Below are 21,260 nucleotides of genomic sequence, written 5' to 3'. Positions count from 1 at the left end.
CTTGAATCTGAATGTCCCCCATTACTCAATGAAATGAGAGAAAGGTCTTTAATCAATTTTTTTTAATTAACCGATTGACGAAGAAGATTTTCCTTAATTCAACGCACTTCAGAGTGACAATTACTGAGGCATCAACACAATATTTTTTATAAGAAAACAATTTATTCATTTAATATGATCTTCAATTATCAATAAACACATTTTTTGGTTTTTACCGATTTAACACAAAATTATTATTCTCCTACACTATCATACATTCAATTTTAATTCTCAAGTACCGAAAAATAATCATCTACATCATAATTACACTGAAGCTTAAAATTAACTCTTACTCATTAAAAGTATATCAACATTTCAAATTTAATTGCATTTTCACAACTGACGCTCTAAATCAGTACTTGATCGCATTTTTTACTAAAATTAACTTAAAATATCAATTGTCCAATCACACTATCTATTTTTACAAAAAAAATGACGAAATTCGAGAATGTTTTGTAACGCCAATAATTCCCGACAAAAAAATGTTTCGATTGAAATTCAATTTTAAATTTATCGAAGACATTTTTTTCGGTCGACGACACCAGCCTTATGTTCTATATATCTTTGGTCCTCTAGCCGCTATGAAATCCCTTTACAATGCCCAAGCGCTCAAAGGAATAAAAAGAAATAATTTTTACAAAATTTTTCGAGGATATTTTTCCCTCCCCCCCAGGGTACTAATTAAAAACAAGAATCAGAAAAGGGCGGCTTTGGTTTCAATGGACTATGACACGTGTGTGAATGATAACTAAAACCAAGTAATGAAGAGAAAAAATAATCAATTGTTTACGAATAATACGAGTTAATCTAAAGTACTGAAATAAATAAGTTTGAGATATGTGCAGTAGTCGAAGAGATGAAACCGGAATATTTTTTCTTTCTTCAATATCAAAGGCACTCGTACAGAATCCTCCACTCACTGGTAATTAATTCACTCGTATGTTAATTTAATCATAATGACAAAGTTTGAATTATGTACAAATTATCATTACGATTTTTGGACGGTCGACAGAGAAACGAAGTGATTAAAAATTTTGTTAAAAAATAATTTCTACAGGAAATTCATTGGTCCAGCCGATAGAACATTTAATTTATTTAAGAAAATCGAATTAATTTTTGGTCTCAGCTGCTCCCTGGTATTGGTATCATGTGGTAGGAGGGTGAAATTGGTGATCGTGAGTGTTGATGGGAATTTGGTACTTGGAGTGAACGATAATCGAGTGCTGGTGCTGCTGGATGTTGTCCCTCTCGGTGTCTCCTCAGGTCCACTTTACGTTGAAATGCTTTATCGCATAAGCCACACTGGAAGGGTTTGTAACCCGTATGTTTTCTCATATGAGTTATGAGGTTGCTACTCTGAGAGAATGCCTTGCCACACACCACACATTTGTGTGGTTTTTCACCTGAAACACAAAAAAAAAAAACGTAAAAATTAGTAATAAAAGTTAATGATCTCCGGAAAATTTCTAAATATTCAACAAAAAATTCTACATTTTACTCATTTAAATTTATTCAAGTAATTTCATTTGTTTTTAATAAGTTTTGCTTATTAACTTTGGAATTTATTCTTTTAGTGTAAAAATAATTCTCACGAAATTTTAATGAATTCATCGCGACATTTCGCTTTACGAAACTGATGAATTAAAAATAAAGCGCAATTGCGGCGCCTGACACCAAGGTTAGTCATACACAGCTGTACATGCCGATAAATTCCGCGGCCCATCAGAATGATGAGAGCAGGATGAATGAATTTAATTGATCACCAAAACCAACACCGCATCATCATCGATTCCCAAGAAATTCTTTATTCTTCAGACGTACCCCTTTTCATTGTTCGCCAAAAGCAAAATTGTTTTATCAATCCACGAAAATGACTCTCAGATTTATTTCAGCTCTAGAGAGTGACGCATTAAATTCACAGCTGTTAATTTCGGGCTTTTAATTACCCAATGGAGATAAAAAAATATGGGCCAATGAAAAACAGGCGTTCAGCCGAGATTTTTGCGGCTTAATATCTCGCAATTCAGATGAGGCAAATAAACGTCATGGGAATAATTTCTATTTGAGTCATTCGAATATTTAAAACGTTGAAATAATATTCAGATTTATTTCAGTACATCCCGTCTTGAATTTCCTGAAAAATATGGCGAGACAAAATTCGCGGTACGATGAATCTCAATCATGTTTATAAATAATAAATATTCGATATTGACGAATGAATCACTCTGATGTTGAGAAAGAAGTGAAATTAATCTCAAGTGTGTAAATCATTGAATCATGATTGAAAGAAAATATTGTCACAGGTATTTTTATTCCCCGAATGCGTGATAAAATCTCCTTGAAACAATTCGCGATGAAATCACATGAATTTTCGAACATTAAATCTCCATTTTTCGAAAAATCATCACTCAAAATATTGCGTCATTAAATTCTAATTCCCGGAAAGTAATAACAAACCATTTGTCTACGTTGTAAACCCCTTTAACAATTGTTAATTGGTTTGCACACATTTAATATTAATTGCGTAAATAACTGTCATGTGTATTGAATCGACATAGACTTATTTTCCGTCCCTCCCTTTTTTTTTTCACTTCTAATGTGTGTGTTTTTCCAGTCGCTCGCTCAAAGTCATTCCCTCCGAGGGTTGGGGGTAAAGAAAATACAATTAGCGTAATTACACGAGCACCCTGATTACAAAATAGTTTACTTGTGAAAATTGCCTTTTCAATTGTTCAATGTGGAAATTTTGTCGATTTGGCAACTAGAATGATCAATAATTTATTATTCAACAATGAAACCTAATTTAGTTGAATTAGAGAAATTAATGATAATTGATATTCTCAATTAGCGGAAATTCACAAGGACAAGTCTAGAATTATTTAAACATTTGAATTTGATGAAATTTTTAATGGTGATATAATGATCATTGAAAAACGGATTTTTTACGATGAGAGAATGAAAATAAATCGAGTGGTTATTTCAAGTTCATTAATTTCACTTTATCAGTCTAATTGAGTAGAGCAAATGGTACTTGATTATTCGGAAGAGCATAAACCTACAAATATCAAAACCCGTATGTTTTCTCGTTTCCAACAAGCAATCATTAAAACCCATTCCCGGTAAACTTGTAACTGGGCGTTTCGCTTGGTAAATATTTAAGACCCCCGTAATGAGGCGAAATGGAAGAAGAGAACCGTAAAATCAATAAAACATCATTTTCAGAGTTCCATCACACGTTGTTAATCATAATGACGAAGAACCATCGGTCGAGTTGACCTTATCTTTTCATGTACCAAGATATTCAGTAAGTTTTTCGAGATATGAATGTTTGCCGTTGATAGATGATACGATCTAACAAAAAGTCGATATATTTTCAAAAATATACATCTGTATCAATAGCTTTAACAATATATACTAATAAGTACATGAAATCATTTAAATAACTTTTGAATAATTCTGAAAAAGTTTCCCAAAGTCGTGGTCTATCTTGTTATTGAATTTCGCGAAATTTCTGTAATAATTAAAATGGTTAATCAAATTTGGGATACGGAGGAAAAATTTGCTTTAAAAAATTTACAAATTAGAATGAATATGGGTTTTTAAATATTTAATATTTTTCTAATAACATTGTTGTAGAAAGATTCTGATTTGAAATGTAGAAGTAAAGAAAGATGTTAAAAATTTCAGTTTGACAGTGAATATTCATATTATATTGACAATTAATTTATTTTATAATAAATTATAATTTCAATTATAATTCCAAACTTCAATTACAAATAAAAATGACGTGGCGCAATAAAATATTTGTAGTTGTAAGTATATGAATTTATAATATCTGAATTTCGTTATCATCAAGAAATTTCTTTGTCGAAGTAATTTTACGGTAATAGAAAACTTGTAACATACATTGAGATTTTTTCGGGATAAAATTTATCAAATAAAACAAATACCAGAAGGATACATAATTTTTAATAATCAACTCGGAGTAATACCAAGGGTTTACCTCAAGTTTAACCGGAAATAATCATCAGCGGGAGTTCATTTGAAACGAGCGAGCTAGAGTACAATCATTTGGTGAAATCCATAATTTTCCCATTGTCATACGGAATGTACAGCACTTGTGTCTTGTATAATCTAAAAGATAGGGGTGGTATGCCAACTCCAACAGAGAATATAGAAGACGAGGAAAGGGGTTGGTGATAGGGTCGACATCAACCACTTCATACTCTGCGTGACACCAACTCTACCTTATACTCCAACATACAACGAAAAAAAAAACAAGAAACTTTTGTATTTTTTCCCCCGACGAACAGAAAGGGTTAGACTATCTTTTGCTGTCCCCGAGGGGAGCAATTTTCAGAGTTCTATGCAATACCGTGGGTTTTCTATCTCCTATTATTCGTATGTTTCAGTTATCTGATAGTTCTAGTGTTTTATCCCGCCCCGACATGCTATTGGAATTATGCAGACGGTCTTTTTCAGGCGCTATCATTCGAGTTTCGATACTCGATTATTCAATATCAGAGGGTGCCGAATATCATCCTTTTTTAACCTGTGAATATATGTATGATTTTTTGGTGTACACCGAGGAAAGTAGTTTTTTTTACTAGTCACTTGTACTTCGGGGAAGCTCGCGTGAAAAGTATGAAAAATACTTGGAACAAGTAATTTCATTACTTTTTTCCAGTTTTCTGTTCGGGACCAGCGACAGAGGGACTTGTCAAAACTTTTAATTAGGTAATTGACATTTTTTTAAAGCGCATAATTTACGTTTTCTTGAGTTTACATCAAAGAGGGAATTTATATAGCGTTTCACATTCTTGTGGCTTCACAGGAAACCATTCGATAGGATTTGGATTAAGTAGGATGGGGTCAGGGAATATTCTCGATATTCATTTTTCACAAGAAACATTTCATATATATTCAAGATTCGATTGCGTACACATATTGAAATTAACTGTTGTTGTGTTATTTTATTTTTTCCCGTGGATAATGGAATCGTAAGAAAATCAATGTTTTACGTACACTAGAATCAGATCTAAAATATCCTGCTAGGGGGGGATTCACGCAAAATGGGGCACTATCAGCAAAACGTTATTAACTCGTTTCCAGTCACTTTTCGCAAAAAAAAAAAATACAATTTCAGAAGAAAATATTACGATTTATAGGAATTGACAATCTTTTGTTAGTTAATAAAATTCTGGAAAAACTGAAAAACTCAATAATGTCCGGCATTAAATGTCCTGATTCATTCCGTTTAACCCCCTGTCCTATTTTACCCGGGTCTTCCCTTTATTTGTATTAATGTATGCGATCTACTGGTGGTATATTTATATTAATATATTTTATTCACGTGTGGTTTCGGATAATTCAATAAAACTGAGGAATTCCGATAATTTGGATAATTCCATAGAATTAGAGGGAGGATTGAAAAGAATGGTGATCGGAGGGGCTATTAAAATTTTGATGTTTAGAATGGTCTATGGAATATGTACAAATGACCGGAAGGAAGGTGCGATGGGAAATTGGCTGTTTGTTGGGCGTTAAGTGAGTTTCCTGTAGCCGGCGTTGGTTCGACACGTGCCCGACGGCCGCAACTAAGCGATGCCTGGGGTGCATGTTTCAGGCTAATTAACTAAAACAAAAAGGGGAAAGACGAGCACACGTACAACGATAGTCGTAATTCCGAAGACCCAACGTTAAATTGTCATCTTACATAGGCACATCATTTCCCGGGATGCTCTATCATTTTCTTTTGACAGTTTTTTTTTTTTTTCGAAAATCCTCCAAGCGAAAATAACCCCTCGTTATGTATACCTTCCCGAAATGCAATAGGTGTAACCCAGCATTAACTTTTTTTTCTTGCTCTGAGGTAAAAAGTTTCGTTATGATGGAATAACGTGGAAGTTTGAGAACGGAAAAAGTAACGCCCCTTGATGTCTCTGAATTATTTCACACTGGGGGTGACTTGCTGACATGTTTGATCGGACGATATCTACAGGACTGTAATTTTTTCGGCGCTATTGATTTCTTTGAATTATTATTCGTACTGAATGTACCAATTGCTCGGGATTTATTGGATTAGTCAATATACTCCTTTTAGAGATTTTTGTTATTGAATATTTTCATTTTAACAATTTACAACAATCTTAAAAATTTCAAAAATGTGGGAATCATCGCGGAAATCAAGGGAGGTCGCTAATTATAGAACAAATTTTGCCGGACGGGGCGGGAGGGAAGAGGCAGGGTGAAAGGCGGTAAAATTTTGAAAATTCAAAAAATTTCGGACGTATCACTCGCTCTTGCAGATAAATAACGGAATTTTTATGTAACGGCATTTTTTTTAACATAAATAAAATATGTATCTTTATATATAGATATGAAAGATTATGTATAAATGTATATAATAGACATATAAAAAATGTGATAAGCTCAAGATCATGATCGTATAGTCTAGGAAAAATAGATCGGTATAAGAGATTTCGTTTCACGGCTGTTTTCTCAGAAGAGAAACGAAAAGAAAACAGAAAGAAAATAAAAGAGATGTGTACTAGGAATTGTTGTAAAATGGTGAAGAACAACTTACCGGTATGAATGTACGTATGTTTCTTCATATCAGACTTCTGGTGGAACCTCTTGCCGCAGTACTGACAGGGATAGGGTCTCGTGTCTGAATGAATAAGCAGATGAGTACTAAGTGTGCTCGATCGTTTAAATGCTTTCCCACACTGCTTGCACTGCAACAAAAATCAGATAACCATACCAATTAGATTACATTCTCTCCACATTTCCCCTGGTAATCACCACGATAACAACTCAAATAACTCAACAAACTCAAATAAATAACTCCGCAAAAAATTCAATACCGATCTCCCCAAATTCGGGTCTTAACGAGTGAAAAATGCGCGAGATTGAGCGATCGCTCTTATATATAAAAAAAAAACGGCGCGAAAGTGTCCACCGCTTTTGTGATCAAACGTGCTTTCCAAAATGATATAACATAGGGTGCTTCTCACGTGATTGAAATCGTGATTGTCACGCAAAGGGCGACCAACAGCCGGTTATAACGTCTGAAATCAATGCAAAACCGTTGAATCATACCACCCAACAGATTGATAGACTGAAATCTACAATAGCGTGCGGTATTGCCGGTGTCTTTTAGGGGTAGGCGGATACATTGTGAAATCACAAAGTGCCTATAACGATCCACCGATTGTACAATATTGATAAGATGACAGTATAATGACAGAACGATGTTCAAAACGTCCACGATATTTTATAACCTATTTTTCAATACACTCCGATACACCACGACATCAAAATTTATGAGTTCCATTTGAATGGAAAAGAACATTTGCTACGTGCAGGGGAGATCAGTTGAGTAAATTCAATTTGTCCATACGACTATTATCGGATAATTGTCACCGAGGAAATATCGAGTGTAAATGATAAAAAAAAATCCCTATGCCGGTCATTCATTTGACACCTGTGTTTACAGAATATTGTGACCTGCCGTATCACTATTGTCCATCCCACCAGCAAAAGAAGATGACTGGCGCCTCTCAACTTTTGTAAAACGAACAATGGAGTCGGAAAAAAAATACATCCCCACTGAACTCTGTTATTTGCGTCTAGACACTTGTCAGGAGCATCACGAAGTACAAAACAAAGTTGCAATGTGTAGATTTCCGGTACGCGTCTCCAATAGATAATTCCAAATCATTGAGACTAACCTCAATAGAGAGAGAGCCATTCCGTTATGTTGGATTGCGATTTCTCCTTGCATAAGGGTTCATAATTGGTGTTTAAGTACTCGACATGAAGGAGTACTGAGAACAAAAAGCGTTTCTGATTCAAATTTCCAACCAATTTTTTCTGCTGGCAATCAATCTCATCCTTGAATCCATCTTTTCGCCAAATTTCTTGTTAATTCAATGGCGTAAATACTTGATCGTCGCTATTTTTTTCTCAATGAAAGTTCATAAGCCGGCTATTTTGATTGAAACAGTCGGTAGAATTGAATTATTCAGTTGAAAGTCGAGGAAGAAAAGGCCGTAAATTTGTAAAGAACTACCTCCGTTCGACATTTGACTTCATAATTCTAGTATGTCACAAAATATATATTCGCAAGGCTCGATAAGTAAACAAAAACTGTTATTGGCGAAGTAGGAAATAGAGAGACCAGTTAAACCAGCAATTATACGACAAGCCGTATGTAGACAGAAGTCCACGTGGTTGTATTTATTGATCGTCTCGTAGGAATATGCATATATCCGATTCCCTGTATAGAATATAAATAATAAATAGATCATCAAAGTTGTTGTCATTACTAGTTTCAGTTGTTCTGCAATTGACTTTGATATTTGCGCAGCGAGTGTACGAAATTAATGAATGATTTGTTATCTGATTATTTTCTTCTATTCCGTGAAATCCGAATACATTACGGAATTAATTTGTTCGATTTTCACTGCAATGGAGAAAAATAGAATCGTCACACACGATAATACCGTGATAGAAAGACTATAATGTATTAAACTCTGCATAATTTGTTTCTCTGTGACAGGCGTTGACTCATTTTCTCCACTCACCAGTGTATCAACACCAATGCACTAGTGGTTTAATGTATTACAGTGTCCTCAGGCACTATAATTTGACGGAGGTAGTGCCATGACAAAAAAATAACACGAGGTAAAATGAAGTAGAAAAAGAGGAGACATCGCGTATCGTGATAATACGCCCATTGCGTTTATTGGATCGATGAAAGAGGCGGAGAGTGGAAAAAATACTGATAGAATCTCATGTGTACTCTCTATTTTTTGTCCATTGATCGGTGATTTCGGATTATTTTAGCCTCTATAACTAGCCGGAGTGTCAAAATACCTCCCAATATTGACCGGGATTCAATGAAAAATATTTGCCAAATTATTATTATGGATTGTTGCTGTGATTTGGTGCATGCAACCCCAAAACAATGTCACTTAAACTGTCGTAAAAGGTCCCGTTTACGAGTGCTTTGGTTGTTCTAATAATGGAGAAATATTGTAACACCCGAGTCCGTAAGGAGATTGAACGGTAAAAATAAGGTGTTTACGGGTTTTGCCACTCTCGTAAAACTCAGTGTCGTCGAGTGTTCGCCAAAACAGTAGCTGATACTTTAGCAAAAAAAGGAATAGCGCGTAGTGGATAAATATACTCCCTTGGGGTTTCGAGATTTCTAGGATTGATTTCATGTCAGCTACGCCGAAGGTAAACCAAGGGTGTGCAGTGAAATAGTAGCTTATGGCGTTGAAGAGTCGACTTGACATCGAGATAAAAACATTGATATATTATAAACTTCTAACCCTCCTGGATCTTACTATTTTTGGAAATGTAACGGTTAAAAATTCACCACTGGGACACATGATTAATTTTTTCAGTTAAACGTAAATTACAGAGTAGAGAAAATTGATTATATATTATGCAGGATTGAATATCCACCTACCTGGAAGGTGCGCTCGTTAGAAGAGGGTGGCGTCAGGGGTGAGTGGTGAATCTGTCTCGTTATTATTGGAGTTGTTGTTGCTGACGGCGAATGTTGAGCTGAGGTTTCGCGTGCTTCACGCTCACACACGGAACCCGGTGACCAGATTTCACTCTTACGATTTACTGATGATGACACATCACTTGGTTTGGTACTTAGATTAAGGGGGACCTCTTCTTCGGAGAATCGAGCTGCTCCTTCAACTGGAAACATCAAAATTCCCCCAACATTAGCATAAAATAATCGAGAATTATATACATGAAATTCAATTCAACTAGATTAAATTCTAAGCTGTGTGGAATCCTCTCTCCCCTTCCCTTTGGAGGTCATACCATTTTTATAATTCATATAAATTCAGTTATATTTCATTCAACGTCTTATTTCAAGTTAAAAAACTTGGAATTTTTAACAACAAATTTTTCATTTAGGAATCGGTTAATTGTTTGAAAATTCAGATGACAACAGCTCTGGTCACTCCTCCTTTTTTTTTAATGGATCCATTCAATTTTATACTCGATTCCGCATAGTTTTGTTATTAATTGATAAATTAATTCGGTATCGCAGAAAAATTAATTGAACGACTTATATACTCATTACCCAGAATATTATTGTGACTGATCCCGCAAAATCATTGACTTTTTTTCCCGACAATTGTCACAATTATCCCAGCAATAACGATGCCACCGTGGGATTGTTAATTGGTCCGAAGTACACAGGTTGTTGTTCCAATGATAACGTTAACGGGTCACTGATAAAGCCTTAATATCCCCTTTTAACCCCTCTCTTGTCACCTCAACCGGTTTTCCTCCGGACTCTATTTTTTTTTTTCCACCGTCGATTTGCCCGTGCTTTCGTGTCCCCTGAACCAACAATTACCTGACAATTGACTGGCCTACTTATTACCAACTGGTTCCACTGTACTACTTCGCAAAAGTCATTCCACGCATTTGCCTTCACTGTCCAATACATGCCCAACATATCTTCCACCCCCTCTAACACTTGGCAGCTATCTATTTATCCATGATCATTAGAATTATTTTGTAAAATCACCTGAAAACTGCGCTCGCTCTGGTGTAGATCTGCGAGGTGATGTTGCACGCGCTGGACTAAGTGGCTCCTGGTGTATTGGCGAGTGTTCTGCAACTGGTGTTGTTTGTGGTGGAATTCGCGGTGGCATAAGGGAATGTGGCAGAAGAAGACCCACCGCATGATGTGCCCACCATGCTGAACTGTAACCACCGTATAACAAACCAGATCGCATGTCTGACACTGAAACAGATGATGTTCGCATTGATTTTCAGACACCGTTATGACAGCAAAATCACTATTTCAAAAGGGCCCTTCACCCTAACAAAGCAGTTGTACTATACCGAGTACTCAACTCGAGGGGAAATGGTACTTCTACCCAGGAAAAGAAAAATTGTGCACTCACTACGCGGAAAAATGAACAGCATACGCTAAAATTTACAAGACGATATATTGCATTTTAAGAATTTGTTCTTATCGGGAGATTTTGTACTTGACCGAATAATAATGAGCAATGAATTGACAAGGAGGCGAATCCTTCAACTAAATCAAATAGTTTCCATAATTACATCTTTTGGATTTGATAGAAGGAAACGTGTGCGCAAATTTAGTCAGCTAGACTTGATTTGAGGAATAATATTTATTTTTGATTTATTATGAATATAAATCATCATCTTTGGAACGAGTGCATCATTTCTTGACTTAATCTTCTCATTTGTTAGTGTACGATATGATTCTCTTGTTAATTTTCGAGTTATGACTTTCTCGATACAAGTGAAGATGCATTTTTTGAGAAATTTTTGTTTTCTGACGGGAAAAGGCATTCGGGAATGCCGTCCTAATATCATGAACTGAGAAAAAATTTTCTGCTCCAAGTAGATTCGTAGATTTTTGCTAAATAAATGATATTATGAAATGAAATAAAATCTTTACGTTATTGAAACATAACTCCTTATAAAGAGAATAATTTTCTAAAGGGAAAAGTGTATTATTGGAAATGAAATGAGTTGCCAACGTTTCGCAAACATTCATCTACATCATAAGGACTAAGTGGCTTCGATACGAAGTGAACTTTAAGTAAGTATACGGTACTGGTACGGTATTGGTGCCAAGTGGCTTTTTTCAGATTAAGCAGTCTGGTGGTAGATAAATTAACGAAATACTCTGATCGATTCGCCTCACGTAGAAGAAAATATGCCGTTTAAAATTACCTCGTGAAACCGATGCGGGTGCATGTGCTAGCTTCTGCATTCTAAGATCACTTGGGTAACCGGATACAAAGCTAAAGGCACTGAGGCGCTGGTCAGGTGGTAGTCCAGGGATCGACGAACGGCTTGATATGCCACTGCTTGAACTGCTGCTACCACCAGTTGGTCCACCTGGACTCCAGGGTGATGCCACCATGACGCATGGACTACTTGGTGGTGACAATGTAGCAGGAGGTGACAGAGCACCAGCCGGAATGCTATTGCAGATTTCTGGTTTCATCAGCCAACTCCTCGGTACTGTTTCTGAAAATATCGATAATTAAAGGCTAATGTTCGAGATAGCTTTCACATCGAGTCAATCCAACTGCCCTGAGTAATATTCCAGTGATTATTCAACGGAAGCTTTAGACTCCGGCAAGGGGTATGATGAAAGGAGGGTAACGATTAGTTTGTATCATGTCTCGTAGACCAGAAATACACGGTGGGAATATTCCATTGTACATCTACTGTTTCGTATGACAACAGAAGAGGGTGGTGCCTTCCACAATTATAGGGATATTTTAATATGTACTAGCGCATTGATATGAAACATCATTCAGTGAGTCATTGATTCAACTTCAAATATCGGATTGTCAAATAGCCACTGCCCAGTAGATAGCAAAGTCATCGGTCTTCGATCCAAAAATTTCCACCAATGGTTGCTGTCCTTCTATCAAATCGCGTGCATCTTGATTCGAATGGTCAGAAATTTGATAGCATCGCGACACGGATTGTCCGCTACACTGATTGCTAAGAGCTTCTTTTCTATAATTTATGACTTGATAAAAAAATCCACTCTTTCTAAGGAATATTGCATTAATTCACGTCTCTCAAGCCTTCGTTTCCGGTAGCAAATGTCAGTCGTCATTATGAAGACTGAATAAATCTACGTCATTATCCGGCGATATATTTTGGAGCTCATTAAATCAACATGCCATCTTATGTCGAACGTCAATCTCATATCGAAAATGATAATGAGGTCAAATATTGAACATGTGTTCAGTGTTTTGAAATAGGAGAGGCGTCTCTTGTTGATCGTTTTTATTCGAAAACGGCAGTCATTGGTGGAATCTGAAGGCGTACATCGATAACATTTTGATGTGGATTATTACAGAAACTCTCTTACATTAACAGGTGTACCCTTTTATTTTTAACTTTCTTGTTTATCTTTTTAAATTTCTGACGTCTGTTTGTAGAATAATGATTGAAAAAATTACATTCACGTCCATGTGGATGATCGTCAAACAATTTCATGACATCTCACAGACAAAAACGGTTCTAATAGGTGGAAATATGAAGCTGTTCAAATATCGCGATACATCGACGCAAAATATTCCGTGATTTCATTGCGGAATTTGTATCGATTAACACGATCGATTCGGCGATGAGAACAATTTTTTTTGTAGACATTTAATGAGATGAAAAAAAAAGAATTCATCGCCCGAATTCAATCAGTGGAAAATCAGTAGAAAATATTTCTCGTGAATATACGCTGTTGCAAAAATCAGTAGAATATTTAATTATCAACATATCTAGAATCGATAGGTGTTTAATGATTGGAATGACCGTGAATTCTCGCTTTTTCCCACGAACATTGACTCCACATCCCCAAAAATTGTCTCTCAAAATGGAAATAAAACTTGTCTAATCCAATAACTCATGATTATTTCTGTTCCAAAACTTACCGCACATGATATCTCTCGAATAATTTCACTCTAGTCCTTCACTCCATTCATTTGTGAACTCACTGATTTCGAAATAAAATCCAAACCATTCAATACGTTAAAATAATAAATCACTTCACTAAAAGTTGAAAAAAAATTTCCTGAAATCACAATGCGTATAAGTATCCTCCAAAGTATCTCCGATAAATCCAACGAAAATGCACTAAAAAAAATATTAATCTCCCGAGATTATTCACAATCGTAATCACGATCGGGGGAAAAAAAAGTGATTGAACTCGAGTTTTGATTTTCGGGTTAAAAAGCTTGAGAAACGAGAGGTACGAGTGTCCCGACGTGTAGCAGGACCCTGACTGACCTCAGTATCGCCTCGTCCTCGTGGCCTTACCCAGGTATATACTCATCCCTAACGAAAAACCCCCCCCAGTGTCTCACCTGTGCTGATGAGTTAGCTCAGCGGTAGGAAGCGCGCGCACCACCACTGCCCGTCAAGCTCCGCCCAGCTCACCAAAGGTAGCATCCAACAACATGAGGGAGGGGATGGACAAACCAATGTGATGCTGATTGCTAAACCTTCCAGACAATTACCGTCAATTAATTCAATGTGCACCGATAATGAGCCCAATATCCACTGATTTCATCATCAAAATTACACCCCCACCCCTGAAAAACCATGCGAAATCCTGATATTCTCCCTAAATCTATCAAATCCATTAAATCAATTCACCAACTCACCGGAATCAATGCGAATCCTCGACTAATCAATCCACGACTCCATTTTCTCTCCTGACACCCCGGATCTCATGCTGATCTTCACCCGAATGTTGAAAAATAATTTAGTATCAGTATTTAGAGATAATTGTTTCACTTGCCCGGACTCACGCTACTATATCACAGCTAGGATTTGGATTGGATGTGGGCGTCAACTCTAATGGCGCGCATGCGCACTATTAGAAGCACGTCATTCGTTGTGCTGCGTGATTGGATCCCCAGGATTTCTCCTATTATGAAAACCATCCTAGGATCACGAAGATGAAATACTCTCCCTCTTGAAGTCCCACGGGATAACAATTGTCAGTTTATTTGTACAGGTAGAAAGAACTGATGACCTTGATAATTTCGACCAATAGCTATTGGATGATATCGCTGGATGGGTGATATAAGCACTTTGTTTAATTTTTCTAGCTTTATCCTGGGGAATTTAAAAGTCCCCACGCGGGATACAATATTTGAATTCCCAATGGCTACGACATGCGATTGCTATCGCACTGACACGGAAAAGAAACTTTATGACTGATTGGGGGATGGAGATATGAAGAGTGATAAATATTTGAATTGTATTGTAAATTTTCATTCGCTATCATTCCGAGGACTTTCTTCATTATCATTGTTTTTAATGCCACGAGGAATTGATGGGAACAATTTTTAATATGAAAACTAGATCAACCGGTGAATGAGGCAAAATGAGTGATCGCAACATCACGAATTGGCTAATCCAACCAAACAATGAGGAGTAATTATATTTCCTCAGTGTCAAGACGGTGAATGCATAACAACTGTCTGCACAATTGACGTAAGCGACGTTGGTATATTTTTTCTTCATTTTTCTAATCACAAGCACTATTTATTTTTCTTCGGCAACAATAACCGGTGCATTGTAAATGAAATGTGTACGTGTGGTGGAACATTGGCGCGCATTTACAGGGGGATGTCAGGTTATGTAACATCCACCTATCAGTTCTTTTGTGGTTATCATTGGCAATGCCGGCAGAAGGTGAGTATTGCACGGTCTAATTGTGTCGATATTACAACAATACGATTCTTTTTCGATATTTTTAGATTCATCATGCGAGGCGCTGTTCCAGTTTTACTGGAGTTCCCGTTCGAATAGTGATTGAGAAATTAATTGAGACATCAACGCCGAGGTGATAATTGTAATAATTCTTTTTCTAGGGTATAGGAGAGAATGTGCTGAATACTCAACCGGAAGTATTAATGCAAATAATATATTTACGATTTACAAAATGGATATCCGCAACATGCGGTTGGGCTGGTCTTTGTGTACGTACAGAGTTGAGATGCATGTACACTGTCCAACTGTTGGGTTGCTTTTATGTTTCGCAAAATGAGAGGATGAAAAAATATGTTTTCGAATTCGTTTTTCTAATGAGAAGATTAATGATTGTCCTCTAAATCATGGAAATGCTGACAGACTATTTTGGTATCGTGCATTTTTCTATTCTCGATACATCTTTCGATTATAAATAAAATAAAAAATATTACTTCAGGCATACCTCTATGATTTTCCTTCAATAAAACGCATATGATGGTAATAATGAATTTAAAACAGGTGCACTCGAAGGCCGCACAATTTTCTAAGGCATGCAAGTCGAAAGGAGGAGAGAACAATACTTTTTTTTTTACTCAGCATAAAGGCAAAAAAATTTATCTCTGATATTGCATTGGAGTGATGATTTTCCTTTCTTCTTTATTTTCTGATGTAAAAGATATCCGGTGGAAACTGGTACAGTGAATAACAAAAGTCAAGGAGGAAAGGCAAAAATATATCGCGTGTGCGATTCGTTCAGTAGGTCGAGGTTTTTTTTAAAGATTGGGGGATATGGGCGCAGTGGTCAAAAGATTTCTCACTTCCCTTCAACTGTAATATCACTGAATACATACCCTGAATGGTCCATTCATAAACATTTTTTTCGTTTTTATTTTTGAGATGCTGAGGTGAAACTTCACTCGAATCCAACAAAGGGACATCAATGATTTACCAATACCGTAAGACGGTTATGCAGAATATGCTTTTTTTTTCTCTCCTGCAAGATGCATTTTTGCTTCAGACTGAGATAATCTCCTGTTTCCTTTTCCACACTTTCACAAGAAATTGCATGCACGACACTAAAACGTTTTTTCACCTGACGCACGACAAGATCAATTGTCAATTGTCCTCATGAAAAAAATGATCTCACTGGTTTCTTTATTGGAGACAATATTACGTGCTCTCTCAATTTTTCATAATGCAATACCGTTTTGTGGCTTTAGTGAAAGATGTTGGGGCTTGACTTTCTTCGTAAACGATCGTTTTTCACATGAGAAGAAAGGCATGCGGAACAGGAAGAGTCCCTTAAAATTGTGGTCTTCCATGAGACAATTTTAACCAGAACAATTTGAGATGAGAGTCAGGAAGTTGCAACTTTAGCGATAGGTTTCACTTCAAAACGTCAGGTGAATTCAATACTCCGCGGGTTCATCAATATGAATTGTTTTATTAAACTAAATGAATTTACAGTATCGATTGTCGGTTATAAGTCGATAAAAGCCAATCTCAAAATTCGAAATAAAAAATTCATCAGGCAGTAATAGAGCCGTCAATCCAAATGACTAGTCGTTTTATCGCTCACAGGTGATGCCACCCAGGGCAAGGCGCAAGAGTCTACATCATCCACCCTTGATCGAGACAAAATGGACAAAAAAGTGGTGTTCCTTCCGCACGTTATTCTCGAGAAGTAAAAAAGTGTCCGCTCCCCCAAATGAGATGCGCTTCAGAGATAAAAATTGTACTATCCCTCACTCGCCCCCTCAGTTCTCTTCAGGACAACCGACGGGCATCAGGTAGGTATCCTCCAGATATCCCGGGGCATATATCGCCCAACTTAATGGAAACCACTCAATCTTGGACGACCAGGGGGAATACGAAGTTAAATGCGCAGCTGGTGCCTGCTGATGTATTCTCTTAGACTTCAGCCAACTCCTCACTTGATTTTCGTGCATTCGGGAATTAAATCGTCATCGGTTCAAATTATTCAATTTCTCAATACTTTTCATATTTCTAAACAAGATCGAAGAAATATATTTTTCAACAACTTTTTTGTTTTTAAAAATACAGTGTAGCATTTTTTGAAGCTTTTTTTGCGCTATTCTAACGATATAACAACCATTTTACATATATATAGTATGTATAATATAGATATATAAATATAATAATTAATGTACATATTTAATATTCATCAATTTCTCATTTTCGATATAATAGAAATAATTAAAATGTGAAATGTAAATGATTAATGATCATTTTACACTATCATACTTTTATTACTGGGAGGTATAGAAAACAGGGTGCGTGTTATGTTCTAGTAAATTAAAAAAGATAAAACAAAAAATATACCTCCATAAATAAACTCTGACCCTCTCAAGCAGGTGATGAATCCCTTTTGAATATTTCTAAGAAAAAAACATTCAATTATGCTGTGATGGGAGGTGCCAACTCTTGCTGAATGAGGAAGACATCTACGATTTAATTGCTGCGGTTATTCAGTGAGACAGAATTAGAGGTAATTCTTTCATCCAACTAACCTCAAAATTCCGATTACCTCGTTTTCTACAGCTTGTTACGCGAATTTGATTAATTCAGTCACGCTTCCTTCAGGAAGGACGGCATGACAGAGACCAGCGATATGAAAACGAGGAGAAACATCAACCGGAACGTTTACTAATACAACCCAACGATCCTCCACTCGTTTACCGGGTGCCTGGACACAGGGTTCCATATTCAGTGGCGTAATGACGATATGATAATGTATTTTCCATTTCGAGACTTGATTACTTTTGCTGCAGTTAAAGCAGTCCATACGATACTCAGATTTCAAAGATTAAAATAAATTAAAACTGATTAGGATTGCGCGTAGTCTTCAGTCGAGTATTCCTTATTATGAATCCTTATTATGAATCCTTATTATGAAAGTAGAAACACAAAAATGAAGTTCGCCCGAGTCGAAATATCTCGAAACGCGTAGAACTAATTCCTGATTGGCCAACTCGAACCGCCAAATTCAAATTCGACATTTGCTTGCTATTGCTTACAATAAAAAAATGGCGAATGAAGAATCATACGTTGGAGTTGTCTCCACTAGGAAGTGGAGATGAGGACAGTACGCCTAGCAACACGGGCGAGAGCACATCCAGCTACTTTAACCAATATTAACTGAGATCTATATTTCTGTTTGCGTTTATCTTGACTTTATATTGTTAACCTAGGTTACTTTTATCAGTATAAATTATAGAATAGGATATTTTACTGAGGTGGAGTGTTTTAAAATATAGGGTATATAAAACCCTTTAGAATTTTACTTCTTACACTTTGTTTTCACTGGGGATAGAGGGGAAATGGAGTCGAAGTTTACGCCAATGTTTGGTATGAGAGGAACACACGGAGCACACGATAGGCTCTGGGTTGGGGCACGCGCCGGCACGCGCCACACTCTCACGCAAAGACAGCGCGTGCCTCTCACTAAACCTTTCCCACTCCTTCACACATCTCACCCTCTCGGTCTCACCAACTCAAAAACGTTATACGTCCTACTCTTCCTTTTTCCCTACCATCAGCACCACCATCAGTGCCAACAGTATACGTTTACGTGATCTCTCTCAACCCGGTGTACATCCTTTCTCCACCATACAGACAACCACCAGCACTTGTACATCCATTTCGTATTATTCCAGTGGTTTGTACTTTGTTCTCCACTCCCAACGACTTTTCCCGCCAATTTCACTGACCGCTCAAGTCATCGACCGGATCCTACGGGATCCTACACAACCAATTGTTCGGTGTCATTTGGTAAATCATAAGTTATTTAAATTCATCGTTTTCTACTTATTACAGGTGAGGGAGAAAATTTCTATCTACTGACTTTTAAAAATGTACACCTGCTACCAGATGATCTCATCTCCTTCCGTTACGAGGAACAGCCGCTCGTAAATCGCCCCGCTGTCAACGCGGGACCATCCAGACTGTAGACCACTGCTGATACCTGATGTGGATCTCTCGAGGTTTAAAATCTCAGAAAAGATGTGAGCCGCAAGAAACTATGAACTGTTGAGGTAAAAAAACTCCGGGAGGAAATCCCAAATGCATCTGTCATTTCGTCTAACGAACGTGACGTTTCGGAACAGCTGAATGGGCGAAAATAATGGAGTGAGTAATAATCATAACACTGAGACAACAAATTTATGATGCCAAATACGTGGTATTGTGTTTAAATGTAATGAGATCGTAGAAAGTTATTCTGTCAAACGTAGAATGTCATTTTAACGAGTATCTATGGATTAAGAAGTCATTATTTCAATAATAAAAACCTTCAATGATTTTGAAAATCTCATAAAATGGATTAAGTTTCCTATGTAATAGGTCCTTAAGTTTTGAAATAAAGTACTCCTAAGTAGAAAATACTATTACACTTGCTATCAAAAACTTCGCATGTCTCCCATTCGAGAAGATCTTACGGATAAATGAAATTGATAATTCATTTAGCTAATTTAATTCACAATTGCTTTCAAGATTCTAAGCATATCTTTCTTGAATGTCTTAATTATTAAAGTGTGATTACAAACAGGAAAGTTTCATATTCCGTAATTTTTCTATCTTTTAAGACTTTGGATTTTTTCCCCATAATGATGTAAACAGTTACCATCAGGGAATCAACACTTTTATCGGGTCTTTCTTAAAGTCCAAATAGACTTGAAACTTTTTTAAAAAATTCAATTATTGTGTGGAAGCACGCGTACATTCATTTATTTGAGGTAAGTACTTCAGCATCAAGTCCTCGTCGAACTAAAAACAGATAAGCACAATCATTGGCTTGATTTCATAATTTAATTTCCTTGGCGAAACCTTGTACATTTATTTACACGTCCCAGATATTTTTAACTGTAGATTTTTCAGTTTTTGTTAATAAAATTTTCTTGATAAGGATAACTCCAGTTTATTGGCACCGCAATTCCGTAAAATTAGAGGACTGCATGCGCATCAGTTGGTTGAGGTTGAAAAACCGTTAGGATTAAAAATGGAGGGGTAATCATGGATCGTCATCAAAAGCTTGAAACGGAAGAGTCACTAAGGTGGCACATTTTTTTTTTCCTCGAGGGAGAACACCTGGCTGTTGAGGGTTAAAATGAAAATGTAGGCGGTGGCGCAGGCGCGTGGTCATCCCCTGACCCATCCCCAGAACCATTAAATGAAGCACCACACGATTCATAGGGTCCCGTAGAACCTTGTGCCACCCTAATGTTCAATGTTCATGCTCCATTCGGCTCTCCAACACTTGATCCACATGAAATCCGAGACGGTGTTGAATCCCTCATGACTCGCTTGATGTACCCCAAAAAGTAATGTCAAATTAACCGGAAGAAGGTAATTGTAATGGGAAAAATATTGGCGGCAATCGAGTATCTTGGGTGATATCTCAATATTCATGATGGTCGGAATAAATGGGCCAGTGTTTTTCGGATGGGACACCCATAAATCAAATTGCGAAATGCTGTCCAATTTTAGGCTGATGATAAATAAAGTTGGATGTATTTTCACTTTACAAATGGAGTAGGCTTGTGAAAGTATTTTATCGCCAGATGATAGGATGTAGGTAGTGCGATTGATGAAGTCTCGTGCTTCGCTTCATCCTCTTATTTTAATACAGTAAAACAAATGTAATAAAAATAATTCATAACATCATTATGATATTGTAAAATCAGCGGTAAATAATTGAACAACAGGTCAGTTCAGTTTCATTCTCAACTGCCGCGAAGAATTCCTTTTTAAAAAATCTATATACAAGTCTTTATAATGATAATATATATATAAAAATATTTTTAAACATTGTTAACTGAATATTTTTCAATCAAACAAAGTTATATCCACATGTGTATAAAATTTGAAAATTATGAATATAAAACTAATATTTTCAT

The 21,260-nt window shown here is 36.5% G+C and overlaps 1 protein-coding gene across 2 annotated transcripts; it reads right to left on the bottom strand.

The window, feature by feature from the left end:
* Positions 1-243: 243 nt before the first annotated feature.
* LOC105267885 (zinc finger protein Gfi-1b) lies at positions 244-13,856 on the bottom strand. Of its 2 annotated transcripts, none has more exons than XM_011307024.1 (6): positions 13,518-13,856; positions 11,797-12,096; positions 10,610-10,828; positions 9,521-9,762; positions 6,626-6,776; positions 244-1,442 (listed from the first exon to the last, which is right to left on the bottom strand). In XM_011307024.1, the coding sequence occupies exons 1-6, from the start codon at positions 13,522-13,524 to the stop codon at positions 1,162-1,164; spliced, it is 1,200 nt and encodes a 399-aa protein (XP_011305326.1). In that variant the 5' UTR covers positions 13,525-13,856; the 3' UTR covers positions 244-1,161. The 2 variants fall into 2 exon arrangements, with proteins under 2 accessions (XP_011305326.1, XP_011305327.1); XM_011307025.1 differs by having other exon boundaries at positions 11,797-12,090.
* Between the last annotated feature and the right edge of the window lie 7,404 nt (positions 13,857-21,260).

This window comes from Fopius arisanus, unplaced genomic scaffold (genome assembly GCF_000806365.1).
Source record: "Fopius arisanus strain USDA-PBARC FA_bdor unplaced genomic scaffold, ASM80636v1 scaffold00051, whole genome shotgun sequence".
NCBI lineage: Eukaryota > Metazoa > Arthropoda > Insecta > Hymenoptera > Braconidae > Fopius > Fopius arisanus.
Note: the sequence above shows the minus strand (reverse complement) of the source record. Positions and strands in the feature narration are given on the sequence as shown.

What these genes read in the sequence shown, in the direction of transcription:
- LOC105267885 (XM_011307024.1), bottom strand. An exon ending in ACCCGCATCGGTTTCACGAG is followed by an intron (nt 10,829 to 11,796) that starts GTAATTTTAAAC and finishes CATCTGTTTCAG; the next exon opens with TGTCAGACATGCGATCTGGT. An exon ending in CTAACGAGCGCACCTTCCAG is followed by an intron (nt 6,777 to 9,520) that starts GTAGGTGGATAT and finishes TTTTTGTTGCAG; the next exon opens with TGCAAGCAGTGTGGGAAAGC.